The sequence below is a fragment of the Hippocampus bargibanti genome, linkage group LG07, assembly GCF_051943395.1.
Source record: "Hippocampus bargibanti isolate YZ-2025 linkage group LG07, ASM5194339v1, whole genome shotgun sequence".
In the NCBI taxonomy this organism is placed as follows: Eukaryota; Metazoa; Chordata; class Actinopteri; order Syngnathiformes; family Syngnathidae; genus Hippocampus; species Hippocampus bargibanti.
The window spans coordinates 363,484-385,501 of NC_142740.1; the positions used below are offsets into that span (position 1 = coordinate 363,484).

The 22,018-nt window shown below is 42.2% G+C and overlaps 3 protein-coding genes across 13 annotated transcripts in view; 1 reads left to right on the forward strand and 2 right to left on the reverse strand.

Annotated features, from left to right (window-relative positions):
- ptprfa (protein tyrosine phosphatase receptor type Fa) overlaps positions 1-14,780 on the reverse strand; it is a 36,880-nt gene extending 22,100 nt beyond the window's left edge. For 3 of the 6 annotated variants that reach the window (XM_089000066.1, XM_089000063.1, XM_089000062.1), the window contains exons 1-5: positions 14,283-14,779; positions 5,970-6,119; positions 5,749-5,894; positions 4,111-4,252; positions 1,335-1,523 (exon numbers count right to left, since the gene is read on the reverse strand). In XM_089000066.1, the coding sequence (XP_088856192.1) occupies positions 1,335-1,523; positions 4,111-4,252; positions 5,749-5,894; positions 5,970-6,063 (571 nt within the window). In that variant the 5' untranslated portion in view covers positions 6,064-6,119; positions 14,283-14,779. Of the gene's footprint in view, positions 1-1,334; positions 1,524-4,110; positions 4,253-5,748; positions 5,895-5,969; positions 6,120-14,282 lie in introns of all 6 variants that reach the window. The other 3 variants (XM_089000061.1, XM_089000064.1, XM_089000065.1) reach the window with 3 other exon arrangements.
- A 1,711-nt stretch (positions 14,781-16,491) lies between these two features.
- hyi (hydroxypyruvate isomerase) lies at positions 16,492-19,666 on the forward strand. The gene is made up of 8 exons (XM_089000014.1): positions 16,492-16,805; positions 16,888-16,999; positions 17,694-17,811; positions 17,880-17,958; positions 18,027-18,076; positions 18,907-18,976; positions 19,279-19,413; positions 19,473-19,666. Exons 1-8 carry the CDS (start codon positions 16,586-16,588, stop codon positions 19,526-19,528), a joined length of 840 nt encoding a protein of 279 aa, XP_088856140.1. The 5' UTR covers positions 16,492-16,585; the 3' UTR covers positions 19,529-19,666.
- Positions 19,667-19,672: 6 nt separating this feature from the next.
- The window catches only part of szt2 (SZT2 subunit of KICSTOR complex), a 47,004-nt gene continuing 44,658 nt past the window's right edge, over positions 19,673-22,018 (reverse strand). For all 6 annotated transcript variants that reach the window (XM_089000010.1, XM_089000013.1, XM_089000008.1 and 3 more), the window contains one exon: positions 19,673-21,986. In XM_089000010.1, the coding sequence (XP_088856136.1) occupies positions 21,843-21,986 (144 nt within the window). In that variant the 3' untranslated portion in view covers positions 19,673-21,842. The remainder of the gene's footprint in view (positions 21,987-22,018) is intronic.

Here is a 22,018-nt window from a genome sequence, read left to right on the forward strand (position 1 = left end):
ACGTCTAATCTGTAATTAGAATCAAGATAAAATAATTTTAATAAGCTATTATTAAGTCGTCGCCTCCCACGTTTTCCTTCTCACGCTATCATTTTCTACAGGTGCTTATTTGAACGCTACACCTTGTTGTCAACATGGACTACGGTTGACGTTTGCTCAGCTTTCTTACGCTACGCGACCGTTGCTAAGCTACCTGCTACTGAGCGAACCAGTCTTGCATTTAACTCACCTGAATTTATTTGTCTTACTCACAAACTAGCTTAGGATTTAGCTAGCCTTTAGCAAACTGTATTTTGGTTAACCTCGAGCTATTTGCATGACTCGTAGAGCAGCTAACCACCCGTTTCCCCAAAGTTAAGCTACGCCAGTCAAGCCAAGTACATTTTACCAACGAGTACTCGGTTACCCATGAGTTACTTCTGTAACCTTAAATTATATTATAACAAACAATATTTTTACACCTTATCAAAAAAAAAAAAAAACGATTGCTCGCTAACTGTAGTCTCCCACAAAGGCTGCATCACAATAGACTGCTTTGTTAGCCTCTTGCTACTGTAGCCGTTTTCCTTCAATGGGCTAATCCATGACTTACCAACTACCTTTTTTGGGGTTATTATATACTATTTAAGACTTACCAACTACTCAGATACATGCTAGCTAACTGTAATAGCTGCTAAATTTCGCTGTGCTATCTTTAGCTTCGAGTTAACTACATGAAAATGACAAATGTAACTTAGTTTGAATTAGTAACCACCTAGTCACCTGATCATGTTTACTTTGAAGAGTTTAGTTCTTACCTTCCGCTAACTATGTAGTTACTCTCAGTGCGTTTATACTCATTGTGGATTACTAAACAAGCTAATTCTGACACATCTTTGCTAGCCAGGGCGTGCTAAAAGTCTGTTGTAGCTATGAGTCAGAGACATATGAAGGTATGGCTACTATGCAGATGTCATCCGCATCTGGATAGTAAACCAAGTCCCAAGACAGAGGGGCCCCGGAAGCTGTGTGGCCCCAGTAGGCCATCAGCAGCTCTCCGAGGGCCCGGAGGAACGGGTTGTCAGGCGGCCAGACTGATTTATGGCTTGTCATTGTGAAAAAATAATAAGGCTTTATTATCTTTTCACAATATTTGCTTCAAGAAGAGGCGGCGGAGCAGCATAGCATGTTGCTATTAGCATCGGGTCTAGGCACAGGTGTGTTTGTCTTGCGTTCCCAGTGATCTTCGTTCCAGGGGAGGTTTACAGCCACGTTCCGTCGCGGCCGTTGTGAGTGTTCAAAAGGCAGCCATGTTGGGTGTTGAAGTGTGACGGCCATGTTGTGTGTTAGCGTACCCGAGCGCAACTGCTTGATGCGTCCGTTGCTGCTTTCGATATCCACGGGCAGGAAGTCCTTGAGCCAGAAAATTTCAGGGTCTGGATTTCCACTGGCGGCACACAACATGGTGGCCGTGCGAGTCCTCTCGACCACCTTGAGCTGTGGACCCATGTCGATGCTCGGGAAGCCATGCGGGATCTGCTCCTCTGACAAAACAGAACATGCGTTAAATCAAGGGGAGGGAACCTTTTGTGACCATGAGAGCCGTAAAAAGCAAAATACAGTGAGACCTCGGCCTACAAACGCTTTACTTGACGAACTTTTCGCCTTACGAACATTACATTTGTGAGAATCTAATCTTGGCATACAAACTAATTTTCGGGAAAGACACGGAGCGCCAAAATGGCTGGCGGACTAGTTTTTGGCAGAAGAACGCCAAACCACACGGTCGAACAGCGCCATTGTGGCTGGCGGACTAATTTTCCACACCCACTTTCTTTCAGTGCGTTCCGTGCAGACGTGGTTTGTTACGGAGTGGATACTTTGCTTTTTTGGGACCGAAAAAGACCCCACCACAGGCTAGTGTTAAGCCGAAGAGAACGCAAAATAAGAAGCAGAAGAAGGAGATCATGGAGAAACACGAACGAGGTGCGCGTTTGTGTGACTTAGCGTCCCAGTACCAGTATGCTAAATTGAACATTGCTACGTGTGGCTGTTTTATGGGGACCCGGGAACAGATTATTCTTATTTTAATGGTTTCTGATGGGAAATAATGTTTGGAAGACGAACTATTTGGCTTACACACACTTTCTGGGAACCAATTAGGTTTGTAAGCGGAGATGTCACTGTACTGTATTTAGTTTTATCTGCGATCCAGATGCAATCATCAAAAAAGTCATATATGGCTCGCGAGCCATAGTTTTCTGACCCCTGCTTTAAAATACATTACCCTTCAAAAGAAATGCCTTTGAGATGATTTGCTTCTGAAAAGAAAAATACTGCAAGTGTGCATGTACATGCATGTCCGACTCGACACCGTACGGTACGTACCGCTATCTACAGTACTTGCGTTTTTGTTTACCAAAAAGTACAAATTCTTTTGACTGTTTGGCACGATCACACCACGGTGCGTAATCTGGATCTTCTTTCCCTTTCGCTGAGCTTCCAACACGGATTTGAGAGCTGCTCCTGTTTCAAAACACGCTCTGGAACAAAGTGAGAACGGGAGACAACCCGCAACCCGATCGGGCAGCCTAACAAAAGTGACAAAGAAGGGAAGGGCCAGGAATTCATCAGGGGTTTCGACGTTAAATTCCATCGCATTGTCCTAAAAGCAACGCTTTCCCAAAACCACATAGTGCGCTTGTCCGGTATGTAGAATTCTACGCATGGTTCGTCAGAGTAACGAGAAAAGGAAGTGGCGCCATTTAAAAATGGCGTTGCATAGCCCAAAATAAATACAGGTAACATCTGGGTTACGACCGGCGCGAGTTACGACCACCCGTACTTAATACCACGAGCGCCAGACCCTTTTTTAATTGTCTGTTTTCATTCTACGCCTGGCACCGAAACGCGCAAGCAGCCGGCAACGCGTACTACAATTTTGGCCAGCCAGCATGTCACACACTCGCACAGCAATCTACTGCGTGACTACAATCAATACAGTAGTTATACAGTGCAGATACCATCTCCTTTAGTACCGTACACTGCTTTTTTTCGATAATAACGAAAGATAAAATGATAAAAATGACACTAAAAGTTATAAAATGTATAAATGAACTGTAAACAGTGTGATATATAATCGTATTTAATAGAAAACAATAGCTTGACATCGTATACTATCCTGTCGTGTCAACGTCACGTCGGCCATTTTGAATGGATTTCGACTTACGACCGTTTTGTCGGAACGGAACCCGGTCGTAATCCGGATGTTACCCGCAAACTGATAATAGGTAATTGATATCTAAACTGTTGACATCAATTGAAACATTGTCCTTACACCCAAAGTAAGCAGTTGAGAAAATGGACGGCTGGATAAATATGTGACCTTTGGGATCTACATGACCTCTGCGTGGTGACCTTATTGTGGCGGGCGTGCAAATACGCATAAAACCATGCAAGCGTGCAGGCCTGGTGGGTCACGTCTGTTTAGAAAACAGGTGCGCGCCTCGGCGCCACACTGAGATTTTCTCTGGGAAAATATTTTGGGCCACGTGCCACCTCGTAAGGACATAAAATAGCAGTTAGCATTTTTACGGCTGTTTCCCAGATGGCTGTTCCATATGAATGGTACCGATACAGAATCGGGAGGTAGAAAATCCACCTGTCAATTTCTGTTGAGGTCTTATCGCATATGCGAGGCTGAATTTTTCAAGATTTCTAAGGGAATAGCAGAGTCCCATCCTGAACGTTTTTCAGCGTAAAAAGTACTGAGACAATACGAGTTGAACTGAAACCACGACTTTGCTGGGTTCCAAAACTGGCTGTGTGTGAGGGCAAACATGAAAGTCCAAAGCTTGGGTTGGGCTGTGAAAATGAACACCTGACACTCACTTCTCGCTATTTCTTACACACCAGACGTCGGTATCATCGAATGAGCCTAAAACTGGGATGTTGTATCTTTAGCCCCTTTCACACCATTTTTTTCCTCGTGGTCTTTCTTTCCTGTGTGAAAGGTACCGCTGTGAAATGGCTAGTCAAGCCAGACCTGACTTCAAAAGTAGTACCAGAGACTCGAGCTGATGCAGAAAACAATCAGTCGAGCAACATGGTTCTTGGAATCGGACGTCTTACCTTCCAAAACGGTGAGTTTGGCGCTGGCGTTAATCTCCCCCAGGGCGTTAGCGGCAGTGCATTCGTAAACCGCCTCGTCACGATGCGTCCTCAGCGGCTGGATGCGCAAAACCGATCCCGAACCGTCATCGAACTCGATCACCTGGGCGGCAGATGGCGTTCCCTTACATTTTTTCAACATCGAGGGACGTACGTTGAAATTTAAAATTTACCATGAAAGCTCATGTATGATTAGTTTCATTTGTATGAGGTACAGTGATACCTTGGCTTACGAACTTAATTGGTTCCCAGAAAGTGTGTGTCAGGCGAAAAGTGCCTATTCCAAACGTTAATTTCCCATAGGAAACCATTATAATGAGAATAATCCGTTCCCAGGTCCCCATAAAACATCATTTTCAACTAAATAAAACTAGACATTATATACCTTATTGTATGTATAATAAATGTGCTATGGTATTGTAATTAAAGAAATAAACTGTACTGTTTAATAAAGTCGTTTTATTGACTTTTGTGATGGTCGTTGATGGCTTGATGGAATGGATAGCTTTTTGCATCAAGTGTGTCAAGGAGTTGCACACCTTAGAAGTTGCGATACTGCAACAGATGCAGGCAGACACACTAGAAACTTCATGAATAGCTGGTTTCCCTTGCTTGTATGTTCTCTTCAAATTGAACAGATGGCTTGTGCGGGTTATTTGTGGAGCCTGATTGATGGGATATTTTCAACCTTGCAGTCTACACTCTGCCTTTGAACTATCAATAACGTTGAAACAAGTCCAAATTTCACTGTGTTTCTAACCATATTCTCACCTTTTCACTTTTGTTTTTTTGTTTCAAGCATCTCCCTTTCGTGTATGTGTTTCTGTAACTCCTCCCTGGCTTAACCAAAGATTGGGGGCGGGGAATAGAGGAGGAAAAAAAGTTGGCTGCCATTTTCAGCTCCTTGTTAGGAGCTCCAAGAACCAGTTCGTTTGTTTTGTGGCGCTCCGTGTGTTTCCCGAAAAATAGTTTGTATGCCAAGATTATATTCTTGCTAATTTAACGTTCATTAGCTAAAGTGTTCCTAAGCCAAGGTATCACTGCATAAGAAACTTAGAAAATGGCTGCTGCTGATTGTGACTGAAGATCTGTAAGAGTTTGGTGGATGGAGTGAGGACCACCTAGCGAGGAGGAAGTTTTGCGTCTAATGACGCGCCTGAGTGGAGATCAGGTATGTGAGGGGTCTCAGGAATGGTAGAGTTGCCGAGGAAAGGGGGGGGGGGGTACCGGGGGGGTGCTAAAGTCTCCAAGGTCGGGCCACGGGGCATTGCACTTCCGCCGTAGCATTCCTGCGCTAATGAGGGAGGCGTCCCGGCGGGGAGGCGTCACTTTGGCCTTCGGGCTTGACTTGGCAGCCAAGCAGGAAGAAGAACGCCGACGTTCCCGGAGAACATTCCGGAGTGCCCGCAACGCCGTCGGCCAATTAGGGCGCTCAGGTGGGCGTGGAGGAGATCCAGCATCCTCCACATGAAATGACGCTAAATTCGGTTTTGCTTAGTGACGTCATTTCGGGAATGGAGGCGTTGGCTTCCACTGAATAGCTGAGCGTTAGCATTTGGTTATCATTGAAGTCTGTATTTTTGAAATGAAAAGACACACCTCAAATCGCTGCGAGCTGACTTTCTTGCCTTTCTTCATCCAAGTGATGCGCGGCTTGGGCTCGCCGAGCGCCTGGCACACGAAAGAGGCCACGCCCCCCGAGATACCCGTCTGGTCATCGGGCCATTTCATGAAGTTCGGCACGCCTGAGATGAAAAGCGGTGCTGCGATGTGACGCGTGAGGGGGGTCCGTGATGCTAACCGTGGCCAATGCTACTCACCGTCAGTGCGACACGGCGGCGCCAGCCAGGCCAACGCCAACGCCAGCGCCAAAAGGGGAACAGCGCCGCCGTCGAGCCGACAGATGCGACCCATGGCCGACGTCGACGGCTGTTGATTGGTTAATAAGTCACAGCGTCGTTGAGGGACGCCTGACGGGAGAAATGGAACCACCACAAAGTTGTTAGGAATACAGATTACGTATACAGATGTATATATAATTTCCCCATACATATATATTTTTTGACATAAATACATTTTACTGTAATAACCCATTCAAAATAATTCACAGTATAATATGACATTTCGTAAAATATAATAAAGGATAGTAAGTAGTATAAAAAAGTATAATACAGTAAAGTCTGGTTAAATGGATAGTACTGCTTATTACGATACTATTTCTATGAACGCAAAGAGAAAATGTACATGGCGCAGGATGGGATATATCGATAGTCCGGTTATATCGATATTTTTTCCCACTCCCGAGAATATCCATATAACGAGACTTTACTGTAATACAAGTAGCAAAAAGAAAAACGTTTTTTTTTTCCTGATCATATACAAATATATCCAAAACAGAAATTAACAATGATGGCAAAATCCACCCAAAGATGGAATTAGAATGCCAAATAAATAATAGGTGTATTTATATGTATATATATATATGATCATGGCAACTAAAGACAAAAGTCGAGTTGAGAAAGTTGAAGACGTGCAAGCAGACGTGCAAGCAGACGTGCAAGCAGACGTGCAAGCAGGTGCCTCCTCACCTCCACCGCACGAGGAAGAAAGAAAAAGACGCGCGTCCTCTCTCTGGCGACACCACAATCAACAAAAAGGTCCAAAGGTAAAAACAAAACTATCCAAGGATTGCAGAAGACTTTCCGGGGGATGAAGAAGAAGAAGAAGAAGAAGAAGAAGAAGCAACTCCACAGAAGGAGGAGAAGGATCCGGATGAGGAAGTTCCTCCGTATCAGCAACAAGAACCCCTTTACACAAATTCTTTTGCAAAAGACCCTAAAAAAACGCTCTTCCTTTTGGCTGCACAGCATGCGGACTGGTTTTTAGCAGGTTTTTTTTTTTTTTGGGGGGGGGGGGGGGGGGGATGCACTAATAAGGCGGCTTTTCAGCGGGGTCACCCGCCCACAGGTGGAGGGCGTCTACAGCGTGGTGATCGATCCAAAAGTGGAGACGGTTTGGTGGCTGGGAAGCTCCTCGCGTCTCAGGAGGACGGATGATGTCACGGGTGTCGGGTTTCCAGCCAGCCGGGGGGCACGAGAGAGCTTTGCGGAGGGGGGCGGGGGGGGGGGGGGGGGGGGGCTGCGTGACGAGGGTGGGAACTGTGCTGGAGGTTTGACCCAGGTGAGATGGGCTCCTCCGCCTAGTTGGAGGAGTTTGTTGGGGAAACGCCAGCCATCACTTCAAATGTGGAGGGGGATGAAAATGCTTTAGAGTGCCTCGTTGTCAGCCATGCGGACGCAAAAACAAAAATAATGAAGAAAAGTGAGGAGAGGTGGCATTTATTTTTTGTTTGTTAAGTACAACTTGATAGCCGCTTATTTTGCCCACTTTAGAGCGCCGTGTTGTTTACCACGAGTGCACGCAGAGAAAAATCCTCAATAAAGGAGGATTGTTGCGATGGCTCGCTGTCTTTTTTAATACACTCGTCACAAAAGAGGTCGTGTTGAGCAGCTGTCGCGGCTTTCGAGGGATCATGAACTTTGACCCCCAAGAAGAGCGCCATTGTCAAGTCATTTATAGTTGTTTGTTTAATTGAGGTGTTTGTCTCTTTGTATTTATTTTATGTAAGTAAGTATTATTTATTTGAAATATGAATTTATTTAAAGTTGAAATTTTATTATTTGTGGGTGCATTTATTTACTGTATGTATTTATTTGTTTATTGATTCTGTCATTCTTTTATTTATCAATTTATTTTCTTCATTTATTTATTTTGTTTATTTAGCTGTTTATCTATTGCATTTATTTTGGTGTGTATTTATTTCTTTATTTATTTGCTTAGTTTGACATTTTATTTATTTACTGTATTTATTTATTTAATTTGTCATTTTATGTATGTACTTCTTTGTGTGTGCATTTATTTGTTGATTTAATTTGCCATTTTAATTATTAATTTCATGTACCATTTTATTTATTTACTTTGTCAATTTATTTATTTAACGTGTCATTTTATTTATTTCATTTGTCATTTTTCTTTATTTATTTATGTTTGTTTATTTAACTTTTTCTCTACGGTATTTAGTTGTGTGTGCATTTATTTATTTAATTTGTCATTTTAATTATTTATTTAATGTAACATTTATTTTTCTCGTCATTTTATTTATTTATTTATTTTATTTATTTGTTCATTTTGGCACTTTATCTATTTATTTATTTATGTCATTTTATTTATTTATGTATTTATTTTGGCGTTTTATTTATTTATTTATTTATTTTGTCATTTTATTTATGTATTCATTGTATTTATTTATTTATTTAATTTGTCATTTTAATTATTTATTTAATGCACCATTTTATTTATTTATTTACTTATTTATTCACATATTTATTTATTTATGTTGTCATTTTATTTACTTATTCATTTAGTCATTTGATTAATTTGTTTATTTATGTATTTTTATTTCTTTGTTTGTTTGTTTATTTAGCTGTTTGTCTCGCGTATGTATTTGCGTGTGCATTCATGCGGTTCGCCTGAAGGCCTGACGCGACCCGAGCGCCTCCATCAGGTCACCGTCGTCGGCCGCTAAAGGGGAAGGTACCACACCTGCTGATTGGCCACACCGACCAGACCCGCTTTTGTATGGGTGACGTGACCTTTGACCCCTGTGTGAGTTCACGTTTTCTGCCGCGATTCATGTGTGGTAGAAATAGGAGAAGGGACAAAAAAGCTTTGTTTTCTGGAAATGGATACTACCCACACCCTCTTAGACGCACACACGCGCACACACACGGACCACCGGCAACCCCCCCAAAAAAAATCCATCTTTCATCAGCAGAGTTTGAAAAAAAAGGTTTGGTCTCAAGCAACATTTCAGAAAGCGTCAGCCAATTACAGACAAGTCGCGTCACATAAAACATCAACAGATGTCACAGAAAAGATCATGTGACATGACATGCCAATAGCGTTGCATATCATTTGCACAAATGCTCATTTTGCAGTCGGGATAAACACTCAATATGCTCATCGGGGACATTTAACTCATTCACTCCCAGACAAAATGTGCAAAAATGTCACTCCAATTGCAGGACCCGCACAAGATTCAAGTTTAGGACTACATCAACATTCAAGACAGCGTGAGAAACCTTACACTGTCTTCTTTCATCAGGAAAAAAAACAAAAACAGTTAATTCCTAAATGAGATGGGTCTGGAGAAAGCATAAAAACGCGTATGTGTGTGTGTGTGTGTGTGTGTGTGTGTGTGTGTGTGTGTGTGTGTGTGTGTGTGTGTGTGTGTGTGTGTGTGTGTGTGTGTGTGTGTGTGTGTGCGTGTGTGTGTGTGTGTGTGTGTGTGTGTGTGTGTGTGTGTGTGTACGCGTTTTTATGCTTTCTGGGACCCACCCTTTCCGAAATGTTTTTTTATGTTTTCTTTATGGGGACCAGTTTTTTTTTTTTGTCCCCATACGTCACAAGTGTCAAAGTCAAGGCCCGCGGGCCAAATCCGGCCCGCCACATCATTTTTTTCGGCCCGCGAAAGCAAATCAAACTTGTTAAATTCCATGATGATTGCCAAAATCTGAGCCAAAATTTCATATTTTTGGATGTCAACCACAATAAAAGTCATTATTCTTGACTTCAGATTTGAAAACGAGTTATTCATTAATTTGCTGTGTGCTCTATTTGAAGGGATTTAAACATTCTAATGGGTTCCCCAAATTCATAACGGCCCTCGAGAGAAAAGCAGAACTACAATGTGGCCCGCGGCAAAAAATGACTTTGACACGCCTGCCATACGTCAAATGGTCCCCAGGACGTGACTGTGTAAACAGGTTTTTGTCCCCATAACCACGTATAAACGAGAGCATGTGTGCTTGAGTGTGTGTGTGTGTGTGTGTGTGTGTGTGTGTGTGTGTGTGTGTGTGTGTGTGTGTGTGTGTGTGTGTGTGTGTGTGTGTGTGTGTGTGTGTGTGTGTGTATAAGAGATGAAGTGCGGGGTCAACAAAATGCTGATATCCTCCCCACTGGTTGAAAAGCTGCTACACTTTCAAGGCCTACACACACACACGCCTGTACACACACAGTTGTGAGTGAAGATGACGGTATTCCAAGCAAGCATTTCCTTCCTTGGCCGATCATCTGCGTCAAGTACGTTTTTTCAGCCACGTCGCCATCAATCATACGCACGCACGCACGCACGAACGCACGCACGAGTCTTGATCATGACAAAAGAGCCGCAATGAATGGTGACTGTGATGCCAAAAAAACCACTAAAATAAATCAATACATAAATAAAAAAACGACCAATAAATAAATGAATAAATACAGTAGACAAACAGCCCAAAAATATGTATTTATATTAATAAATAAATGCACACAAAAATAGAAAAGTAGACCAACATCAAAATTAACAAATAAACTAAGCAACCAACTAACTAACTAACTAAATAAATAACTACCAAATACATCTATAAATGTAATAAATTAATGATTCATTAATACAAAAATGTACTAAATAAATAAATAGAGCCACATGCAGGCATTGGTCTGAAAGCGTTTGGTGAGAGAGTCTCGCTCTGGACTTTTCTCCTATCTGAAAATAAAGACTAAAGAATAAAGGACGAGTTTGCATTGCAAAGTTGTGCTTTGGATTGGATTGGATATGCCTTTATTAGTCTCACAGTGGAGAAATTTACATTGGCTTTGGGTTGTCCGTTGACACTTTGAGGCGTCACAAAATCAAATGATTGTCATTTTGTCCGTTTTCCAACATGTTTGCATTTTGCATTTCACGGTGGAGACGTCAAAGAAAAGCAAGAATGTGCCGACAGCATTGTTAGCTAACACGAGCAATTCCGTTGCCGTTCAACTCTTTATCACCTCAAAATTGTCACACGTTCAACTTTGATGGCGTCCGCAGCCCTTTTTTTGGGGGGGGGGTATTTTGAATATTTGTGAGACAACTCTTGCGATGGCGGCTTGCTTGTTTTCTGATTGTGATTTGTTGCGCTAGCTTGGCTTGGTTGCGCTCACACCCACAAAGCGTCCAGCGGAGTGGCAGATTGTCGGGGCGACGCGAGCGCGCCAGACTCAGCGGGGTGGCATCCCGCCAGCCCAGCTTGACGTACCGTACGCCCTTTGGGACTGGATCGGGCTCCGGGCGGAGCGCTAACGCAGCGCCAAAGCGCTAACGGCATATGGCCGTGATTCGTCACCTCCTCGGAAATACTTGATTTGATGACTGTTGTTAAATAATTGGAGAATTTGATTCGCTAGGAGGCTTTTTAAAGCGCATTTCTTTCCGCTGTGTTACTGTCATGCGTAGCATAAACAATTGTAGCCTAGGTTAGCTTGCCAATCTATTCAAGCGCCCACCCGTACGCCCTCAATCCAGAGACCCAAATTATTTGAGAACTCGTTGAGAGCTTTCCAGTGTTCTTGGAACATAAGTCATCCTGCCTATTATTATATATATATTTTGCTATAGAATGTTAAAGGACAACCGACGTCACTTTTTGGTTTCCTAACTGACACCAGAAAAACGTTTGATAGCATCTAAAACACGCAGGCTGATATTTTTATTCAAATGCAAAACACCAATCAAAATGACTTTGTGTCCAAAATCTGCAAAAAAAATGAACCCGGAAGTGGCCAGTTTCAAAAGATCCCGCCCCCTTGTTCGTGGTGTCACCGCAAGACGTCTTGCCTTGCTGGAGAATCAAAACAATGGCTTCAGATTCGGAGAATATGCTTTCTTGTTACACATCCAGTCATAAATATGATTCAAATAGTTCTGAAGAGGAAAGCATACATGTTTGCAATCCATTCAAGAATTTATTTGGGCCATTTTGAGGCGACATTGAGGGAAAATCTCTCACCCAAAAAAAGAGGCACAAAATGGCGACCTCCAGTGGCCACCTCCGTTTACACAGACTGATAAATTCCTTATATGGCGCTTGGACGCCCTCTTCTGGCGGCTTTTGGGTGCAACACGAGGTCCCCGGACCAAACAAGTACAGCAAAATACATTGACGTGATGGAAGGACCGCTACAATGTGTCCTTTTTTCAGTCAGGGGCGTTCCTTCAGTGACGTCACGTGAGGACTCGTCACCAACTCAAAAACAAAACTTCCTGAATATTCAGCACGTGTGTTAAAAGGTCAAAAATCTAGCGGTGGAATCTTTGTCAAATAAGCTTAGTAGAAGTCATTTGAAGCCATTTGACAAATTATAGACACAATTTGTCCGGAGACGTCGTAAAATGTGTAAACGTAAAAACGTAAAATGTGTTATCGTGCATATTTAAAGGACAAGTCCTTTAAATATGCACGATAACACATTTTAGGTTGACTATTGCGTTTTGGCTGCACTTTTGTCGACAAATATCACAGTTTTGTCATATGTCAAAAGACTTCCAACTCCAAATATGTATTAGAATATACAAACAAGTAAATAAATTACCAAATAAATAAATAAATAAATAAAGTCATTAACGAACAAATAAATGAATAAACAAATAAATAAATGCATGTATAAACAAACAAACAAACAAATGAATTATCACATGAATAAATCAAGAAATAAACATAAATAAATAAATAAATAATATACAAACAAGCAAATAAATAAATAAATTAATGAACAAATAAACATAAATACATAAATGAATAAACAAACAAATCAATTAAATAATAAATAAATAATATACAAACAATAAATAAATGAAGACAAAATAAGCACAATAAACAAAATAACAATAAAAAATAAATAGATAAATAAATCAACACATACATAAATAAAAAAACAAATAAATGGATAAATACTAAAACAAAAATAATATAAAAACGAACAAAACACAAAAATAAATGAATAAACAAATAAACGAATAAACAAACGAATGAATGAATGAATGAATAAATAAATCCATTACTAATATACAAAAAAAACTAAATAAATACTAGATACATAAATACAAATTAACAAAATAAAAAACTATTAAACAAACAAAATAAAATGAATAAATAAAAACTAAATAAGCAAATAAACAAACATACAAATCAATCAATTAATGAATCAATGTTTCGGGTTAACTGTCATTTTGGCGGTCAAAGTTGAGGAAGCGAGAGTGTCAAAAGTGAAGCGGCGCGTTGGCTTGCTTGCTTGCATGCAAACGAGCGAGCGAACGAACGAACGAGCGAGCGACTCGTCCAGCATGAATGAAGACGAAGACGAAGACGAAGACGAAGGCGAAGACGAAGACGAAGACGAAGACGAAGACGAAGACGAAGACGAAGACGAAGACGAAGACGAAGGCGGCAACACGTGCCCGAGCTTCATCAGTATTCCGGCTCTCGCTCGCTCGCTCGCTCGCTCTCGGCATCAAGCGCTTTGAACGCCTTAGTCGGGGAAAGTCAAGTTGACGTGGAAAGAGGCGGGCGGACGCTCGTTTCGTCTCGTTTCGTTTCGTCTCTTTTGGGAAAAAAATGCTTTCGAAGACAAGCCGTGCTTTGAGATACGAGTGAGTTTCGGAGCCGCGCTGCTCAATGGCGCCACCGCAAACTCAGTGATTGAATGCAACGGAACGACAGTGCAGTACTGCTCGCTTGGCTTGGCTTGGCTTAGCTTGGTTTGGTGGGGGGGCGGAAGCTAAAAAGTAGATTTGGGCCAAAATGAAACTTGCTTCGTTATGCACCGATGTCGAGATTTCCGCGGGAAAAAAACGAGATCCGCCTCGTCTTTGTCGTTGCAAATGTCGAATGCGTGCAAACATCTTTTTCGTTGAATGACGTGGAAAAAGGCTCCTTCCAATCTCATCTCATCTCATCAAAATGGCAGGCAGTGAGACAGACCTTATTGGTGACACGCTTTGTTTTAGTTCGTGACAACATTAATTTACACAATACGTCTTTTTTTCAACATGAAAAACAGAAAAAAAATAGTATCTATGTATTTATTTATTGCTATTTTTTGATTGATTGATTATTATTTTTTATTGAGTAATGTTGACTTGTATTATTATTTATTTATTGTGTATTTATGGCACAATTGATTGGCACACATCACGTCAAGTGCGCGCAAGCAAGTGGCGACGTGCACACACACACACACACACACACACATACCGACACGCGCACGCTCACCATGTTCTCGAGTTGGCGGAGATGCGAGCTGCTTTTCTTCTTCTTCTTCTTCTTCTTCTTGTGATTCTTCAGGTGGTCCGCAGAAGAACGTCAACAGACGCAAAACCCCCAAAACAAAAAGCTAATCAGTCCCCACGTGCGAGATCCGCGAGAAAAAAAAAGTGCCGATCAATAAATCCTTGCCTGACGTGCACGAGCCTCCTCTTCCGGCGCCGTCCGGCGGTTCGGCTTCGGCGGTCGTCGCTCAACGAGGACGACAAGAAAAAAAGGAAGAAAAAAAAGGAGAAAGAAGGAGGAAGAAAAGCGCCGAGGTCCGCGCGGATGCCCCGTTGCCCTTCGCAAAACTTCGGAGGGGCTCGGTTCTTTCCGGAAAGCCGAGCTCACTCGCCCGCGTTGATTGGCGGATTGATTTGGCGGCTAACTTGGCGGCGAACGCTCACGTCGTACGTCGGTCGTGCTGTCATAACGAACGCTCGAGCCTCGTTTCACAATTCCGAAAAAGAGAACGTGTATTAAAAAGACTTACAATTCATATTGTGTGTGTTCTAAATACAGAATTCATTATTTTGTTCATGTACATACTTGTGTTAACTTATTTAAATGTTGCTAGCGTAAATCGAGAATTTTCCATTGTGAGATCAAGAGATCTTTTTTGTGTGTTCAATTCAATATCGGTTGAACACGATTGACAAATCATCATGTTGTGTTTTTACTCATTGGAATTGTTGTTGTTTGTGTTGTGTTTGTGTTGTGTTTGTGTTGTGGTCAAGCAGCTCGCCAAGTTGAAGTAGCCAGCAGATGGCCCCGCCCTCCTGAGGGCACGGATGCTAAGATTAGCTTCATTCTCTCTCTCTCTCTCTCTCTCTCTCTCTCTCTCTCTCTCTCTCTCTCTCTCTCTCTCTCTCTCTCTCTCTCTCTCTCTCTCTCTCTCTCTCTCTCTCTCTCTCTCTCTCTCTCTCTCTCTCTCTCTCTCTCTCTCTCTCTCTCTCTCTCTCTCTCTCTCTCTCTCTCTCTCTCTCTCTCTCTCTCTCTCTCTCTCTCTCTCTCTCTCTCTCTCTCTCTCTCTCTCTCTCAAGGTAAACTTCCAGTGGCAGATGGCAGCAAACATTCTCGTCACCGCCGCAAATCATGCACATTAAAAACAAAACAATCATTCCAAAAAAGACATTTCTAATCATTTGGAAAGAACAACGAAATGTCATTTTGAATGCTGTTTTGCATTTGACTCAAAAATATCAGCCCGTGTGTTTTGGCTATTTTAGATGCCATACCGTTTTTCTGACGTCAGTTAGGAAAGAAAAAATGGTGTCGGTTGTCCTTTCATGTAAGGTGACGTTCAGCTAATTCGTAACATTTATGTCACTCGTAGCCTAATTAGTCGCTTGCAGTTAACCAATGCATTTCTTGCCAACGAGTAGTTGGCAGACAAGTTGTTCTACTAGTGATGAATGTGCACAAACAATCAATCTAAATATCAACCAAATGTTAATAAATAACTATCAAAAATATGACTAAATAGAGATATATATAAGTTGTCTAGCTTTCATGGTGGCGGTAGGTGTAATGACTTGCCTTTGCCAGAGGGGGTGCTGTGAGCCCAAGCACGAATGAATGACAACTGAATGAATGACAACTGCAAGCCTGCTCGAGTGCACGAGCATCGAGGCGGCATCGCGGGGAAGCTAACAGTCTTCCAGAGTCTTCCTCCATTGCTAGTCTCGCCAGCACGCCAACAAAATGAAGTTAATGAACACTAACGTCATAAGTCAGGACAAAAAAGAAAAAACAAAGGGAAACGATGACAAAAATGACAGTGGACGTAACATGGAGTTTTCACAGTGCCTCAATATCCGATTTCAAAAAACGCAACAAGATAAAAATGAAGACGTTTTAATCTGTGGCTCTAAAGTGTCCTTGACAGTTTTGAAAGGCACTTATTAATGAAATGTATTATTATGTATGACTTCGTGTCGTAAAATAAGCGCACACAGTTCTTTGCTACCAAGTATTAAAACAACGAAACTCGAATCTTGGCGGTAAAATGACGTTTGTCCTATTTCCGCCTGCGTCATAGCTCACGTGACAAAAAATACAGGTGTCTCACTCAAGCTGAATTAAAAAAAAGTTAAAAAAAAAAAACCGAATACAACTATAACTTATTCTACACGCTCCTATACATTATTGTTTGCGTAAGTGTTCGAAAAAGATAAACTATGGAGTCACGTGACTAACTGTCTTCGTTGGACTTCCGCCTACGTCACGGCTGCGACTTTTTGCAGGGGAGACAAGATCAAGTTTCGGGCATGTCGTCGTCGTCGTCCTCCTCCGCGGCGCTTCGTTTCTGCGCCAACATCAGCTGGCTGTTCTCCGAGCTGCCGGACTTCCCGCAACGGATGCGGGCGGCCGCCGCCGCCGGCTTTCGAGCGGTGGAGGCGGCTTGGCTCTACGACGCCGACCTGCCGGAGCTCCGACGGGCCAAAGTTCAACACGACCTGGAAGTCGTTCTCATCAACACGCCGCCAGGTTGCAAGAGCGAGACCACACGCCCCATCCACATCTTTATTATTATTATTATTATCCTCATCGTCATAATGACGTGGTTAAGGTGACGTCACGGCGGGCGAATTGGGCTTGGCGGCGGTACCTGGAAGAGAAGAAGACTTCAAGCGAGGACTGGATCGGGCCATTGAGGTCGCACGAGCTCTGGACTGCAAAAGGTCACACACACAGAAATACACTCATACCTTGGCTTACGAACTTAATTGCTTCCCAGAAAGTGTGTGTAAGGCGAAAAGGGTGTATTCCAAACGTTAATTTCCCACAGGAAACCATTGAAATGAGAAGAATCCGTTCCCAGGTCCCCATAAAACATGATTTTCAACTAAATAATCATTAAATCTACACACAATATACCTTATTTTAATAAATGTGATATGGTATTGTAATTAAATAAATAAACCGTACTATATAATAAAGTGGTTTTATTGACCTTTGTGATAGTAGTTGATGGATGGAGAAGGAGGGAGGGGGTTACTGTTTGTTTATCTATTAGCTATATAGCTGGCTATTTAGCTATCTATCAAACTGGCTACCTATTTAGGTGGCTTCCTAGCAGGGTATCTATTTGCTATCTATTAGGTATCTAACTAGCAAGCTAGCTATGTATGAGTTATCTATTAGCTATCTAGCTAGCTTTCTATCTATTTGAATTAGTCCGGGTTGAGTGAATGCTGGCGCGTGTGGCTGCCGCTGCTCTCCCACCGGAACAAAAACGTAGCCTGTGACTGTAAAGTGACCTTGAGAGTTTTGAAAGGCGCTTCCAAATAAAAGGTATTATTATTATTGTAAAATAAAAAGCAAAAATGTACAAGTTAGCAATTGGTATGCGTTGCTTGCGTGCGTTGTTGTCAGGATCCATTTGATGGCCGGACGGATCCCGGCGGGAGCGAATGGCGGCAAAGCGCTCATCCAGGAGATGGAGGAGGTGTTTGTCCGAAACCTCAACTACGCTGCCCAAATGCTCTCCGAGGTGACCTTTGGGCTGTGTCGCCGTAGCGACGGACGAATGCCGCAAACTGAACTTGTCGTTGTCGCTAGGAAGGAATGAGCGGCTTGATCGAGCCCATCAACACACGGTTGACGGACGCTCGCTACTTCCTGTCGTCGCCTCATCAGGGTAAAAAAAAAAAAAACATGTTTGGCTCAGAAGCAAATCCTGTTTTTGAGCTTGTTTTTTGTGCACAGCCGCCGCCATTTTGGGGAAAGTTGACAAAGAGAACATCAAACTGCAAATGGTGAGTATTATTTTTAAAAACTTCCATTCACACATGTATTTATTCGTGAATTGAAAATATGACACAGAGCGCCATTTCTGAATTTGTACTGGCTTAGTTGTTTTTCTTACTTGGGTGCCGATAAAGCGCTGGCCAGACCTCTGGCAATGTTTTTCCCTTGCACAAGGAGGCAGCATTTCCCTTTTTTCCCCCATGTTAGCACTTTGCTCCGGCTTTAGCTGTTGTTAAAGCGCTGTATAAATCAATTGTATTGTATTTTGTACAGCTACCCCCATTTCAAGCTCATATAACTCCAGACCCATATCATTTAGGAATTAACACTTTTTTTTTCCTGATGAAACACATTTCTGGCAGTGAATGAGTTAAATGCAGAATCAGAAAACCTTCAAAAGTTCTTTTATTTCCGCATCCAAGCGCTAATCATAGTTGAAAACTTCATTCACAATATATGTTTTCCTTGCGTTGCGAGCTATCTAGCTGGCTATCTAGATAGTTCTCTAGCTGGCTATTTAGCTATCTAGATAGCTATCAAACTGGCTAGCTATATAGGTAGCTTCCTAGCTCGCTATCTATGTGCCATCTAACTAGCGAGCTAGGTATGTATTAGTTAACTATTAGCTATCTAGATAGCTTTCTATCTATTTGAGTTATTTCCGGGTTGAGTGAACGCTAGCGCATGTGGCTGCCGCTGCTCACCCACAGAAAAACTCATGTGACTGTAAAGTGACCTTGAGAGTTTTGAAAGGTGCTTACAAATGAAATCTATTATTATGATTTAATAGTCCCACAATGGGGAAATTTGCAGACTATGTGATCTTTTCTACTTGCAGGATGTTTTCCACTGGCAAATTATGGATGGCAACCTGACGCAAAACATACGACGCTATCTGCCACTATTAGGTGAGTGATTCGTGAAACCAACAAACCAAATAAAATTCAAAAAGTACTTCAAATCTATGAGCTTTCTAGCTTTCTATCTATTTGAGTTACTTCCGGGTTGAGTGACCGCTGGCGCGTGTGTCTGCCGCTGCTCCCCCACAGAAAAACTTATCCTGTGACTGTAAAGTGACCTTGAGAGTTTTGAAAGGGGCGTAGAAATAAAATGGATTATTATGATCATGATAAAAAATGTCATGACATTTGAAAAACAGTCCCCAAAAAGTTTTCCGTCAATCTAAAATGTCCATCGATGACATCATCAGGTCACGTTCAAGTGGCTCAAGTTCCCGACAGAAATGAGCCGGACAGCGGCGGCGAGATAAACTACGACTACATTTTCTCCACGCTGGAGACGCTAGGCTACCGAGGCTACGTCGGCTGCGAATACAAGCCGCGAGGTAGGTTGGCGAGCGCCATTTTCAAACGGCCGCCATCTTGTCAACCTTTCTTCTTGCAGGAACGACGCTAGACGGTTTGGCTTGGCTCCGAGATTACTGGACGCGCCGGAAATGAGGCTAGCCGGCTAAATATCATCTGTTAGCATGCTAGCATTCTATTTTTCGGAGGTTTTTGGGTCCATGGGCTGTTCTGAAAGTCCCCTTCCCTACCACATCAAGAAAAAAGAAAACGTAGGAAAAGAATTGGACTGTTTTCAAAAAAAAAAAAAATAATAATAATACAGCTATGATACATTTAAACCCAAATGTAAAGATTTTTAAATCGTTTTTCCACAAAAATGGTCTGTTTATGTGCTCAAATTTTACGCACCTCACTTGTTGTCTTTTCAAAGTCTCAATGTCTTCTGTTCATTTGTGGTTTATTTTAGCCTAAATCGCACTCATAAAACGATAACTTTTACATTCAGTAAATCTGTCATTGTCTCCTGTAATATAAATTCAAAAAAATCAATAAATAAAATGAACAAAAATACCAAACAAAAACATTGCGTGTGGCTGCCGCTGCTCACCCGCAGAAAAACTCATCCTGTGACTGTAAAGTCACCTTGAGAGTTTTGAAAGGCGCTTACAAATGAAATGGATTACAATTATTATTTATTCTCGAAATAGCTAGCTGGCTATCTAGCTAGCTATTCATTTGCTATCTAACTAGCTAGCTGGCTACCTAGCTAGCTATCTATTAGTTGTCGATTAGCTAGGTAGCTAACTTTCTATCTATGAGTTATTCCGGGTTGAGTGAATGCTGGCGCGTGTGGCTGCCGCTGCTCACCCGCAGAAAAAAATATCCTGGGAATGTAAAGTGACCTTGAGAGTTTTGAAAGGCGCTTAGAGATCAAATGTATTATTATTAAAATGCAAAATCGTGCTAAAAAAATATGAAAAGTGATGGAATGAACATTTGTCTGATTTATTGAGCGGTGCAATGATTCATCCATTATCAAATTAATCAACAATTATATTTGATCATCAATTAATTATTTTTCATTATTTATTTTTTTGGGGGAAAAGAGTGATCAACATTTTTGCTTATTTTCTGTTACGGACCCAAAGAACTGGATCACAGTTGTTTTTTTTAAATGTACTGTTAATTTGACATAACAACCTGTGTGTATTTAAATGAAGGGATCAACATTTACATATTTTAAGAATTGAAGAGAACGATTAAATTATTTGCTACAGCCTTACCGTACAGTGCAAAGTACACGAGGGAGACAGTCACTATTTCTCTTCTGGCCTCCAGTGTTTGACATCCTCCAGCTCATCGTGTTTGTTTATGTACATTTGGCTAACAGTAGCATCATTTAGCATTGTGCCTTGAAACAAAAGGGGGATGGGATGCGGGGGGACAAAATGTCCCCATCAGACTTTGTGCTTCAAAAAGTAAAAAAATCAAATGATCTAGCAAGGCACTTTAGGGCAGTGGGGGAAAAACCATAAGAGGCTGCTGACATCCCAGAACAAACACTGACACGGTAGCAAAGTCCAGCGCAAGGCACTAAATGTCCATAGTTTGTCAATCAAGAGATTTGGACTTGCTCCCGAACAGGGAAAAAGTGCACGATGGACGAAGAGTCCATCCAAAATATACCTTTTTAGGGACTGCGAGGTCCTCAGTCAAGTCAGTCCTAGACCGTGGTCTCACTTTGTGCAGTGTAAGTGCCGTAAGATGAAGATGGACATCCTCCTCTTTTTTTGGTCATGGAAATGTGTTGTGTTCGTGGATCAGGCGGCTGTTTAATTGCCCGGCTGGGGCGATTAGGGCTACTAGGGTCTTGCTTAAGGACACTGCCGACCCGCGTCCGGGTTGGTGGTGGTCTCAGTAGACTAGAGCATATTTTAAACCCCATTTCACACTCAATGACTGTATGATGTGAATGGTGGTCATGTGATGGATTGGCGACCAATCTAGGGTCCAAAACCAGTCAGTCAAGCAAAAACTCTGGCTACCCCCTTAATGTGAAAGTTCTTTGGTTCTAGGCCTGAACGCGCATATGGTGGTCTAGTGATGAACCGGGGAACTAAGCCATGGTGAGGCCTGCCTGCCTGCCTGCCTTGGAAATGGCTGAATGGAAAGTCATTCTGGACTCTGCTCACGTGTCCAGTTTTTTAGCACTTCCGTGGACCACCTTCTTGATCACTCTGTGACATTTCAGACCCACAGAGCCCACATGGAGTCCAAAATCCAAGAATACTTTAAAAAAATATGCACAAAAGTGGCAACATTATTTAAAAAAATGGTTTCTAGCATCTTAGCTTCATGCTAACGCTAGCTACCTATGAGGCAGTTTCTGAAACTAGCCGGCTTGCTAACAACAAACCGGCTTTTCCTTCAGATCTGAGATGAAAGACATGGATTTGAGAAGAATTGGTTACAAGAGTCCGGTCCAGAGGTTGTAGCAGGCCGTGTTAATGACGGACTCCAGGTGATGGTACATGGAGACCAGCTGGGGTGGCAGATTGCAGCTGTCCTGAGGCTCCGGTGGCAACGGTTCTCGTAAAACCACTTTCAGGCTCTGCAATGACAAAATCCCAGAAAAATGCATCG

Excerpts from the sequence above, each read along its gene's own strand:
- hyi (XM_089000014.1), top strand. The coding sequence starts at position 16,586 with ATGTCGTCGTCGTCGTCCTCCTCCGCGGCGCTTCGTTTCTGCGCCAAC. Across the intron at positions 17,812-17,879 it reads CTGCCCAAATGCTCTCCGAG|GAAGGAATGAGCGGCTTGAT; the intron begins GTGACCTTTGGG and ends CGTTGTCGCTAG. Across the intron at positions 19,414-19,472 it reads CTGCGAATACAAGCCGCGAG|GAACGACGCTAGACGGTTTG; the intron begins GTAGGTTGGCGA and ends TTCTTCTTGCAG.